The sequence below is a fragment of the Heterodontus francisci genome, chromosome 37, assembly GCF_036365525.1.
Source record: "Heterodontus francisci isolate sHetFra1 chromosome 37, sHetFra1.hap1, whole genome shotgun sequence".
NCBI lineage: Eukaryota > Metazoa > Chordata > Chondrichthyes > Heterodontiformes > Heterodontidae > Heterodontus > Heterodontus francisci.
This window is the reverse complement of record NC_090407.1, coordinates 18,898,446-18,911,402: the sequence shown is the minus strand read 5'-3', so window position 1 is coordinate 18,911,402 and position 12,957 is coordinate 18,898,446. Positions and strand designations below refer to the sequence as shown.

Here is a 12,957-nt window from a genome sequence, read left to right as displayed (position 1 = left end):
GATCACTGGCTGATCTCAATACCCAATGCAGGCACTGAGACCTCTTACTGCTGCCACACTTGACATCAACTGACTCATCACACATCGGAGAGTGAGCCTCCAGGTCTGTGAGGCTCCATACTACACTGGGCCACGTATCTATGACTTGAGATTGATAGATTTTTACAATAAGAGGGTATGGAACCAAGACAGGTGGATGGAGCCAAGATACAGACTAGCCATGATCTGACTGAATGGTAGAACAAGCTCAAGGGGCTGAATGGCCTCCCCCTCTTCCAATGTTCCTTTGTGCTGAATCACAAGGTGAATCTCAATGATTTATTTCAAATCTAGTTGCATAAAAGTTTCTACAGGAGAATTTTATTAATCTTCTGAACATTTTGGGTAGAGTGACAACAATCAAGGGAAAAAGTGGGAAATTTCTCCTTGTACCCCATCCTGGATCTATGTCATATTTGTTGTCCCCACTTCATGTCTTCCCCGCCCCACCCCATCACTCTGCCTCTTGCTTCCTCACCTTCATCATCCTTAAAGAGCTCCTCTGTGCCAAACTTGAGGATATCATCCAACTCCTGCTTGGACAGTGACCCAGACTTGGAGCCCAAGCCCGGTCGCACCACCAGGTGAGTCAACATCATCTTCTTCTTGGCTACTTGTGTGATGCGTTCCTCTACCGATGCTCTGGTCACGAAGCGATAGATCATCACCTTTTTGTTCTGGCCAATACGATGAGCTCTGCTGAACGCCTGGAGTACAGATGTTGGATTTGATTCATTTTCTTGCACTCCTTTACTGAACATTCCACCACCTCCCCCCAGCCTTTCACCGACCCCACCCTGCCCGCCTGGAATCCTGTTCCCGGGACATTAGGAAGGTGGCCCAGGGAGATAATATGCTCCAATTTCTCTTCCCTATCAAGGAGCACCTGGCCTCAGTTTGGCACTTTTTCTGGGCAGGTTTAGGAGATTAGGAATTAGGATTCAGCAGACTTCCTTCCCTTAAGGACATTAGTGAACGAGCTGGCTTTTTAATGACAATCGAACAGCTTCATGGTCACTTTTACTGAGGTCAGCCTCTAATTTCTAAAGTTTTAAACTGAATTACTCACTATCCCACACATGCCCTCTCCAAAGCCCTACTGATTCCCACTCAGCCAAAAGACCATCAAATGACCCAAGATATCTCAAATGACCTTTTATAAAAATACTTGTTCTGAGAGGCATGCGTGATGTTGGTTAGACCACATCGACTGCCCATCCCTACTTGCTCTTGGTTCCAAGAGAATTAAGGGTCAACCATGTAGAACGTGGGACTGGAGTCACGTGTAGGCCAGACTGGGTAAGGATGGCAGGTTCCCCTGCCTGAAGGACATTCATGAATCAGTTGGGGTTTTACTACAAATGCTTTCATGGTCATTTTATCTTGTATCGATCCATAAATTACAAGAATCACTGAAATCAATTTCCAGACTTGGATTTGAACTCAACCTCCGGATTGCATGTCTGCCATAAATCCTGATGTCATAGCATCATATTCTACAGAGCGATTTGAACAAAAAAAAGCAAATAATTTCGAACAGTCCGATTTTCAAGACTCGGGTAAAGCGTGCTCTGACCTGAATGTCGTTGTGGGGGTTCCAATCTGAATCGTAGATTATAACGGTGTCTGCAGTGGCCAGGTTAATGCCCAGACCACCAGCTCGAGTAGACAGAAGGAAACAGAATTGCTGAGCTCCCGGAGCTGTGAGGAGCAAGAAAGGGAAAGAAATGGGTGAGCATCCGATTGCCATACCTGCAGGGTCTATACAAAGTCACAGGGACCAGGGTCTACTTCTCGCTGTTACTTCCGAGTTGGGGTTGGTTCCAAGACCATGTGCATGTGGTGGGTGGTATGATGTAGGCAAATGGAGCCTGCTCCCCACCAATTAGATCATTGCAATCTGTTCCTTAACTCCATCTACACCTTTAATACCGTAATCTAACAATACTCTATCAATCTCAGTTTTCAAACTTTCAATTAACCCCCAGCCTCAACAAATTTTTGAGGGAGAAAGTTCCAGATTTCCACTACTCTTTGTGTGGAAAAGCATTTCCTGACCACCCCTGAACAGCCCAAGCATTAGAAAAAGTTAAGAGGAAAGCCACAACAATGATTCCCAATTTAAACAGCCTTAGTTACTTAGACAGGCTTACAAATACTGGTTCTAATCGTTTTAGTCTTGTGTAGACTTTGCAATGCTTTGACACAGGTATCTAAATAGTTAAAGGGCTAGATTATCTTCCCAGTGAGAGATTATTTCAGTTTATTAGGTTGGGGAAGACCAGGGATGAGTGTGTAAGTTATGCCAGGGTAGGGCAAGATTAGCTGTTGAGCAGCTTTCCTTTCTCCGCAGGACAGCAGAGATGCCCATTCGCACAGTGAGTGCTGGCTCTCTGCAAAGCCACAAAGAGCTAGTTCCACCACGATGGAAACCAAGGACTGAATTTTACGCTCGGCAGACGGGAGCTGTCCACCGACTGAAAAGTCGGTGGCAAACCTGCCTCCGCCTGGCCTGGGGATCCGATCCGCATTTTTACGGTCCCCAGGCCCTTAACCGGTCTGAGGTGGGACTTACACCTCATTGAGGCAGGAAGTCCTGCCTAATGGAGCTGCAAGCCAATCAGCGGGCCAGCAGCTCTTAGTCCCAGCTGCGCCATCGGGAGCGGTGGCCACTGCTGGAACTGCAACCCAGCCACCAGAAAGAAGATAAAAGCAAAATACTGCAGATGCTAGAAATCTGAAATAAAAACAAAGTGCTGGAAATACTCAGCAGGTCTGGCAGCATCTGCGGAGAGAGAAGCAGAGTTAACGTTTCAGGTCAGTGACCTTTCATCAGAACTGGCAAAGCTTATGCCAGCTCGCTTCGCTCTTTTGGGGATTATTTTAAATTTCCCTCATTACCCACTCACCAATCAATGGAAATAGTTTTTCCTGATGTTCCTCATCTATACCCTACATAATTGTGAGCATTGCCATCAGATCTCCTCTTAACCTTGCTTATTTTAATGCAAAGAGCCATTATTTTCTTGTCTCTCCTCATAATTAAAGCCTCTCATCCTCGATATCATCTTAACGAATCCCTCTGCATCTTGTCCGCACCTTGACATCTTTTCTAACGTAAAGGTGCCCAAAACTAGACACAACATTCTAAATGCAGCAGCAACAAGCGCTGCGGCTGCTGTTTTGTCACCAAAGTCAAGCATGTTCTGCCGGTGTCGTGCAGAGGGAGTTCTCTATTTCATCAGACCTGGGGCTTCCCCATGTGTAAAGTACTCGACACAGTCACCGGGTGAAAGGTACAGTGTTGTTTTCCTAAAATCCACAAGAAAGAAAGAAAAAGCTCCCGCTCACCGTTAAACCGGTCGATAGCTTCCTGCCGCTGACTGCCTGTGATGCTTCCATCTATCCGCTCGTATTTGTATCCATCATACTCCAGGAAGTCCTCCAACAGATCCAGCATCTTAGTCATCTATCAGTCACAAACAACACTTTGAACCACAACAGAAACCCTCGGCATCAATCCTAACTCGCTCCAAGTCCCGTTCACCCCCAACCATACCCATTGGCCTATAGTAGCTCCTGGTCTCCCTAAGCCTCAAAATGTTCTTACTCATGTTCAATTCCCTGCATGACCTGCCCCTCCCTTTGAAATCGATGAACTCTTTTGAAGTGCAATCGCTGTTGTAATGTAGGCAAATGCAGCAACCTATTTGTGCACAGCAAGATTCCACAAAACAGCAATGAGATAAATGACCAATTAATCCATCTTGGGCTGTTGGTTAAAGGTTAAATGCTGGTTAGGAGACCGAGGAGAACTTCACTGCTCTTCTTCCAATAATGCCATGGGATCTGTAATGTCTAACTGAGACAGCAGACAGAGCATTTCTTGTTTTTCTTTCAGATTTCCAGCATCCGCAGTATTTTGCTTTTATTATAGCAGGCAGGGCCTCGGTTTAATGTTTTATCAAAAGTCGGCACCTGTGACAGTGCAGCACTCCCCTGGTACTGCACTGAGAGAGTCAGCCTGGGTTATGTAGCTCAAATCTCTGAAGTGGGATGTGAACAGGAGGTGCTGCCAACTTACCCATACTGACACCTCAGGCAGAACTTAGTGAGGCTGACCACCTGTGTCGAAACATCCAGTGTTAATCCGCACATTCCAGCAGGGCTCATTGGACAGAGAATGGGAATGGGGCCTGGCTGAAATTCCCCTCCCTCACCAAGGGACACTGAGGCTAATTACAGCTCCCCAGTCCCAGCCACCATCCAGATAGGCAGTACCACAGCAGATGGTGAATGTATCAGTTTAGCTGTTTGTGGGATGAGGGGAGGGAGAAGGGGGCACCATTCGGCATGCCACTTGGTGAGCGCGGGGGCGCAGTGGGAGCAATCTCGCCTCTGAGTCAGAAGGCTGTGTGTTCAAGTCCCACTCCCCCAGGACTTGAACACAAAAAGCAAGGCTGACACTCCAGTTTTAGTACTGAAGGAGTGCTTCACTGTCAGAGATCCCCCCCCCACCTTTCAGGTGAGGTGTTAAACCAAGTGGTTCAGGTGGACATAGAAGATTCCATGACACTATTTCAAATAAGAGCAAGGTTGTTATCACCAGTGTCCTGGCCAATCTTTATCCCTCAATCAACATCACTAACACAGATTATCTGGTCATTATCACATTGTTGTTTGTGGGATCTTGCTGTGTGCAAAGTGGCTGCCGCACTTCCTGCATTATAACAGTGACTACACTTCAAAAGTACCTGGCTGTAAAGCTTTCAAACGCCTAGTGGTTGTGAAAGGTGTTATATAAATGCAGGGGGTTTTTTTCACCGCCCTGCCCCGCCCCCCCCAGGTTACCTGAGAGAAGATCAACACCCGGTGGCCATGGCTGTGCAACTTCCTCAGCATCTTCTGCAGGAGTATCAGCTTCCCCGAGGACTTCACCAGCGAGTTCCCGTCGTACGATCCATTCGGTAACACTGGAGCTTCCTGTCAACACCAGCAAAGCAGTGTCGGCATTAACACAGGTGGCAAGCACATTGCCAGACAGTGCACAGTCCGATCCCACACCCGCCCATCGACTACAGAGTGGGCCCTCTGTTCCTCTCGCAGTAGCAACAATTCCTCAGGGCAGTTTGGTTGCAGCGGTTCAGTATATCAGGACTCTATTCATTATTGATATTTCTCAGGATGTGGGCATTGCTGGCAAGGCCAGAATTTATTTCCAGTCAGGGGAAAGCCTTCTTGAACCAGCAGCTGTTGATACAACTGAGTGGCTTGCTGGACTATTTCAGAGGGAAGTTAAGAGTCAACCAACCACTCTGGTGCGGGACTGGAGTCACATATAGGCCCAGGCCAGATAAAGATGACAGGTTTCCTCACCATTAGTGAACCAGTTGGGTTTTGACAATCCAACAGCTTCATGGTCACTGTATTGATACCAGATTTTTTTTAAACTGATTCCAGATTCTCAAACTGCCCTGGTGGGATTTGAACTCATATGCTCCGGATTATTAGTCCAGTAACAGAACTATTAACTACACCACTGCACCTGCTTTAATGCAAACTGTGTCATACAATCACCCCACCGGACTGGCAAGCTGCCCTGAATTATTGGTAGCTCTGCTCCCACACACCTTATAGTGGATCCAGGTGGAAGGAATGGATTTTTATCCTGTCTGTCAGTGCCGGATGCAAACCCAGGTCACTGGGATGAAAATATTCAACCTTGCTCCTTAACCTCAATTGATCCTAACAGTATAAATCAGATTTCCCTAATTAACTCAACTATACAGACCAGAAAAGTCCCAGGCAGTGCTGAGTTGCCTGATCTTAGGTAGGCAAGATGTTGGGGTGTCATAACTGGCAGCAGGTTTCCTCTGGATTAGGGAAGGGAGAAAAGGCAGCCAGGGTGCCTGTTCCAGTGACTCATACTGAACAGCATTGGGCTCCGCTGGAATGCCCCAGTGAATGGTCTTCCAACACTCAACTGTGTTGGCTTAACTATAAAGAATGGCCAAGCAGACCGGATTTGAGGGGCCGCACAGCTTCCGTTGAACTTGGTGCTATATAAGGCTCATCTGAAAAGTAGCAGCTCTGGTAGAGCACCTCTCCCTCAGTGCTGCCCCCCCAACCCCACCCGGGCAGCGTGGCCCTCTGTCAATGCTGCACCGGGAGTGCCAGACAGCCTAGAGTACACGTTCATGTGCAACGCAAGGAGCTGGCCGGTGGGGTGGGGAATCCAATTGGGAACTCAAGAGAAACTTCTTTACCCAAAGATTGGTTAAAATGTCGAATTCACAGAACTAGTTGAGGCGAATGGCATAGATGCACTTAAGGGGGAAGCAAGGAATAGGGATCTGCAGATAGGGTGACAGCAGCTCAGTTGCAGCGTAAACACCAACATAAACAGAATGGCCTGTTTCTGTGCTGTAAGTTCTACATAATTCTATGCAAGTGGAGCAATCAGTTCAGCCATGAACTTACTGAATGGCGGAGCAGGCTCGAGGGATCGAGTGGCTTACTGCTGCTCCTAATTCACACGTTCGAAAGTCTCTGGGGTGAGGCTTCAACCTACAACCTTCTGACTGGGAGGTAAATGAATGAACTGAGGCAAAGTTACATTGAGTTGTGTGCAACTCTCTGACCCCCTTGGAGAGGTCCCTTTTCTGCCCTTTCAGCTTTTGATACATACCACTGCAGCCACGGGAAACAAGTACGGATGGTTGCAACACTTCTTCAGGTCCATCATGATGTTCAACAGGGACACCTGGTTCCCCCCACCTTTCGAATTCAGAGCCTCGAAATTCTTGGTCAAGATGAACTTGTAATATTTCCTGTGATGACACACACATAAATAGAAGAAATGGAACATAAGGACAAACTCTTGGATGCAGATTCATTGCTTGACTTTCCCGACTTACTTCTGCATGGAGCTGAGTTCCACACGGACAATCAGCTCGGTCTTTGACGGCATGTTCTTAAAGACATCAGCCTTGAGACGCCTCAACATGTGCGGGCCCAGGAGGTCATGAAGCTTCTTAATCTGGTCCTCCTTCGAGATGTCTGCAAACTCCTCCAAGAAACCTTCCAGGTTACTGCAACAAAATAGGAACAGTCACTGTAGCTGCCTCAATCCCCAGTGCTGGACTCAGTCTGCCAGCAACACCCACTTCTCAAACCAGGTTCACGGCCAGACAACTCAAAATCCTGCTGCTCCCACCTCCCGTCCCCTCCCCTCCCTCTTTACTCAAAAGGCATGGTCAACAGGAGAGCCAGTCACACATATTCTGGCTCCAACCCTGTTCACACCACCTCTATTCCAGCCTTTCCATGACGCCTGTATTCCTGGGCAGTAGTGTGGTGGTGCAACAAGACTCCAGTGCAGCGTGCCAGGCAACTGGACAACAGTCACAGCTCCAATGCAGCCAGTTCTCAATCCAAGGCAGGAGGAATGGGAGGAACAATATAAAGGGATTTCTCTCCTGGCTGAGGCCACCTCCACTGTCCAGTGTAAGACTTGGGGTCAAATTAAAATTTGGTAGAGAAGCAAAACAGTCAGTAATGAATCGGACGTCCCACATACACCACGCCTGGCTTTCCTTTCCATGGAAATGGCATGTACCCGATTCACCACAGCCCGTTTCCCCCACTCCCATCTCACCCCCGCTTCTCCCCTCTCACCATTGCAGCCCCCGCTCCCCCCCATCCCCCCTCTCCATCACAGCCCCCACTTCCACCCCTCTTTCCATCATAGCCCCACTTTTCCCCCCCACCCTCCCCTTCCTCTCCATCAGAGCCACTTTCTCCCCGCTCCACTACAGCTTGATGCCCTACCACCCCTCACTGAAGTTACATTTTGCGCTCAGAGTCTCCCAGACAAGGAGGTTCCAGATTCTACTCCCAGTCTGTGGAGTCAACTGATCTCAGCCAAGCAACATTTCCCAAGTTAGGGATAGGGTTAGGCTCTAACTTTTAGACTATGCCCCCTCGTCATAGATTCCCCAACCAGCGGAAATAGTTTCCTGCCATCTACCCTATCAGTTCCCCTCTATATCTTGAGAACTTCAATCAAATCACCTCCTCATCTTCTGAATTCCAGGGAATACAACACTAGTGTCCTAGTTATTTAATCCTTGGGAGTCCAGGTTTCATTCTGGTAAATCTACGCTGCACTCCTTCGAAGACCAATACATCCTTCCGAAGGTGTGGTGCCCAGATCTGCCCTCAGTACTCCAGGTATGGTCTAACCAGGGCTTTGTATAGCAGTAGCATGACTTTAACCCTCTTGTAATCTAGTCCTCTAGATATAAAGGATACTATTAGACTTTTTGATTATTTTCTATATTTGTTCATGACATTTTAATGATCTGTGTACATGGGCCCCACGTCTCTTTGGAACTTCATTGTTTCTGGCTATTCACTTTTTAAAAAGTACTCTGTTCCATCCTTATTGGGTCCAAAGTGGATGCCCTCACATTTGCCTACACTGAAATCTATTTACCACAGTTTTGCCCATTCACTTAATTTATCAGTATCTCTTTGTAATTTTATGCTGTCATCTACACTGCTTACAATGCCACCAGTCTTTTGCAAACTTGGATAAGTGGCTCTTTTTCCCATCCACTAAGTTGTTGATAAATATGGTGAATAGTTGAGGGCCCACCACAGATCCTTGTGGGACACCAACATACCCTGCCCATTAGGATGCCTGCCCATTATCCCTACTCTCTGTCTCCTGCTGCTCAGCCAATTTCCTAACCAAGTCAATAATTTGCCTTCAATTCATGAGCTTCAACATAGTGAACAGTCTCTTATGACAGACTTTATCAAATGCTTTCTGGAAATCTATATAAATAACAATAATATTCCCCTGTCCTCTACTTTAGTCACCGCTTCAAAAAATTCAATCAAAGTTCAGGAGGCTTGGTCTACACTGGCTCTCTCTGACAGCTGAAAAATTTCAAGGTATTAGATAACTCTACCCTTAATTAGAGACTCTCATAATTTCCCAACAATTGATGTTAGGCTAACCTGTCTATAATTCCGATATCCCCCTCTCACCTTTTTTAAAAAATAGCGGATTGAAATGTGCACTTTTCCAATTTAAAGGAATGGTTCCTGAATCAAGACAACTTTGGTAGATTTGGAATCCGTCTGGTCCTGAGGAGCTGTTACTCTGCCAGACCTGCCGAGTTTTTCCAGCACTTTCTGTTTTTATTCCTCGACTGTAAATATTGGCAGCAAGTAATTATTCAACCTGTCTGTCATTTCCTTATTTTCATTTACAATATCAACGTTATCAGTTGCCAAGGGATCCACATAGCTCCTGGCCACCCTCTCTTTCCTAATATCATTGTAAACAAATTGTGTGTTAATTTTGGTACCACTTGCAAGTTGCTTTTCATACTTTCCTTCAGTAGCTCTTACTCTTTGTTTTGTCACCTTTTGTTGTTCTTTGTCTCTTTCCCATTTACCATTTTTGCATTTTTGTATGCTTTATCTTTTAATGTTATGTTGTCCCTTACCCCTTTAGTCATCCACATGGCTTTTTTTTTTTTCGGGAACTACAGCTCTTGCCCCTTCGGGGTATAAAATGTTCTGTATCACATTAAATTCTTTTTTGAACACCTCCTCTGATCTGTCATTTTGCCCATTAATAGATTTGCCCAGTTTACTATGGACAGTCTCTCTCTCATCACATTAAAATTAGCCTTATTAAAACAAGAATCTTAGCAGTCATTCCGCATTCCTCCTTTTCAAACACTATATTGACCTTGATCATATTATGATCACTATTAGAAAAACGTTCATGCACCATTAGGCTATTTACCTCTGAATATGATTTAGCCTGTCCCTTGTTGGTTCTAGGAGATATTGTTGCAGAAAACTATCCTGAACACACAAGCAATTCACTATATTTTTCTGCTTATCCCAATCTAAATAAAAGTTAAAATCCCCTAGTAAAACCACTCTGCCTTTGCTACCCGGCTTGTCTATCTCTGCATATATATATATTCTACCACTTCATCTGCAACCAGGGGTCCTATACATGAAAAAGAAAAGGACATTTTAAAACAATGAAACTTACTTGAAGCGTATAGGAGTGAGGAAGTTGAGCAAGTGAAAGAGTTCCTCCAGGTTATTCTGTAGTGGTGTCCCCGTCAGCAGCAGCTTGTAATCGATCTTATAAGCGTTTAGCACCCTAAAATACTGAAATATTCAACACTGAGAAACGAACAGCTCCTCATAACCAAACACACAGGGTCAAATAGTAGCATCAACAGAATCACATGACTTCCACCTACATTTTAATTTACAGGTGATATGCCTTTTTTTTTTTAGGGTCACTCCCTCTTCACCCCCCACCCCCTTCACCCCCAATCACTGTCACAACCAAAGGCACAGACTTAAAATCACACAGCACAGGAGATGGTCATTCGGCCCATCGTGCCTGTGCCAGCTATTTCAAAGGACTATCCAATTAGTCCCACTCTTTCCTCATGGCCCGGCAAATACTTCCCCTTCAAATATTTATCCAATTTGTGTTTGAAAGTTACAATTGAATCTATTTCCACCACCCTTTCAGACAGTGCTTTCCAAGTCACAACAACTGACCTAGTTCAAAAAAAATTCTCATCTCTTCCTCTGCTTCCTTTGGCAGTTCCCTTAAAGCTACGTCCTCCAAATACCAATCCTTCCGCCAATGGAAACTGTTTCTCCCCATTGACCATCAAAACCCTTCACAATTTTGAACAACTCGATTAAATCACCCTTTAATTTTCTTTGCACCATGGAGAACATTGCCAATTTCTCCAGACTCTCCACTAATCTTGAATTGGGTACACCTGGCTCCAGGAATCAATCTAGCCCTTACTGGGGTTGGATGGGGTGAGGTGGTTGCCATTACAACTTACCAAAATTGGATGCTTCTGTGAATTGCATAAAAGGAGTTTGATTCTTATTAGAGTGTGAATCGAGTGGGGGCGTAGGCTAACATTGTCTGCATTTGTTAAGCTCGACACAAAAGGACGGCAGCTCAGAAGCCCTTGTGACATGCCTGGAGTATGATATGTGGATCTGCAGGGATCCACCTTGCCACTGAGAGCAGCACATTGGCACTAAATGTTGGAAAATGTCAGGCTTTGGAGTAGAAGATCTTTGTACTTGAGGACAAACTGACTATGCTACACCTCGTCAGAAGTTTGGATTTGATTCTCCATAACGTGGTCACATAAGAGGCAGTGCCAGCCACTTCAGGAGACAGTGTAGAAAGAGAGAAGTGGATGGATCCCCACAGGGACAGCAGTGGGAGACAGAGTCATAGATTCACTTACAGCACAGACGGAGACCATTTGGCCCATTGAGTCCCTGCCAGCTCTCCGCAGAGCTATGCAGTCAGTCTCATTCCCCAGCTTGATCCCTGTAGCCCTGCAAGTCTATTTCTTTCAGATGGCCATCCAGCTTCCTCTTGAAGTGATTAATCATCTCTGCTTCCACCACCCTAGTGGGCAGCGAGTTCCAGCTCATTACCACCCACTGCATAAAAAAGAGCTTCCTCATATTCCCCCTGCATCTTTTGCCCAAAACTTTCAATCTGTGTCCCCTAGTCCTTGTACCATTTGTTAATGGGAACAGTTTTTCCTTGTCTAACTTACCAAGGGCTGTCATAATCTTGCACACTTCTATTAAATCTCCCTGAATCTCCTTTGTTCTTAGGAGAACAAACCCAGCTTTTCCAACCTAACCTTGGAACTAAAATCCCCCATACCTGGAACCATTCTGGTAAGTCTCCACCACACCCTCTCAAGGACCCTCACATCCTTCCTGACGTGTGATGACTAGAACTGGGTGCAATACTCCAGTTGGGGACTCATAAGAGCTAGGAACCAGGAGTCACAGGAACCGAGAAAGAGGAAGATGAGAGGAGTCAGCCTGTGACTGCAGAGCTGGTGTAGGAGGGAAGGGTTTGTGTTCTTGGGGCAGTGGAGTGCACAGGGAAAGACTCTTCCCTCTGGCTGGGGGGAGTAAGTGATGAGGAGTCATCAATTTAAAATGATCATAGAGTGAGGAGCAAGGTTATGATGTATTTCCTTGCACAGTAGGTTGTTGGAACATGGAATGTTTTTGCCATATGGAATATTTGAGGCAAAAATCATTACATCTTTTAAGGGAAAATTTCATAAATATTTGAAGCAGATCTAAGGCTACAAGGAGAGCGTGGGGGCAGTGGGATTAGTTCTGGATTGCAGTAGCAAAGAGTCAGCACGGACACAATGGGCTAAATGGCTACCTTCTGTGCTATAAACTTCTACAGTTCCACTGTCCTGTATTTACAACAGGAATCACTTTAACTGACAATAAACTACTCATTACTTCACTCCTCCTCCTCCTAAGTTGCTGACTATTTGTTGGATACAAGTTCCATGGACATCAGTCATCCTCTGTTACCAATGTGCCATTCTTCACCCATGAGCCTCGATAGTGAATGTTGACAGGATATTCGGCTGTGAGCCTCTTCATCCAATCTCGACGCATGCCCACCCTGGCAAAAGGCACCAAATTTGGAACCTCCGCGCCCGACGGCCCTCTCCCAAAGCCCAGGAGTAGCGAAACCACCTCATACTTACTTTGGACTGGTTATTTTTCAACCTATGAGCTTCATCGACAACGAGACACGCCCAGTCGATGGATCCCAGAATCGTCTGGTCGATGGTGATCAATTCATATGACGTTAGCAGAACATGAAACTTTATTTGCGCCTCACTCTGAAAACAGAAATGTTTCTTCCCGTCATTATCAACCCCAAACACACTGCTTACTCAGCAAGAGGGAAGAGGCCCTGCCTAGGCTAATCAAACCATGCCTACAAGAACTAAAGACAAATGCATTGATATTAGATGCACAGTATATTACTCTGGGGAT

The 12,957-nt window shown here is 45.9% G+C and overlaps 1 protein-coding gene across 2 annotated transcripts in view; it reads right to left on the bottom strand.

Annotated features, from left to right (window-relative positions):
• Positions 1-12,957, bottom strand: part of chd5 (chromodomain helicase DNA binding protein 5) — a 237,282-nt gene that overhangs the window by 172,207 nt on the left and 52,118 nt on the right. For both annotated transcript variants that reach the window (XM_068017205.1, XM_068017206.1), the window contains exons 15-22: positions 12,663-12,800; positions 10,124-10,245; positions 6,957-7,130; positions 6,728-6,869; positions 4,891-5,022; positions 3,391-3,508; positions 1,616-1,740; positions 518-746 (exon numbers count right to left, since the gene is read on the bottom strand). In XM_068017205.1, coding sequence (XP_067873306.1) covers positions 518-746; positions 1,616-1,740; positions 3,391-3,508; positions 4,891-5,022; positions 6,728-6,869; positions 6,957-7,130; positions 10,124-10,245; positions 12,663-12,800 — 1,180 coding nt within the window. The remainder of the gene's footprint in view (positions 1-517; positions 747-1,615; positions 1,741-3,390; positions 3,509-4,890; positions 5,023-6,727; positions 6,870-6,956; positions 7,131-10,123; positions 10,246-12,662; positions 12,801-12,957) is intronic.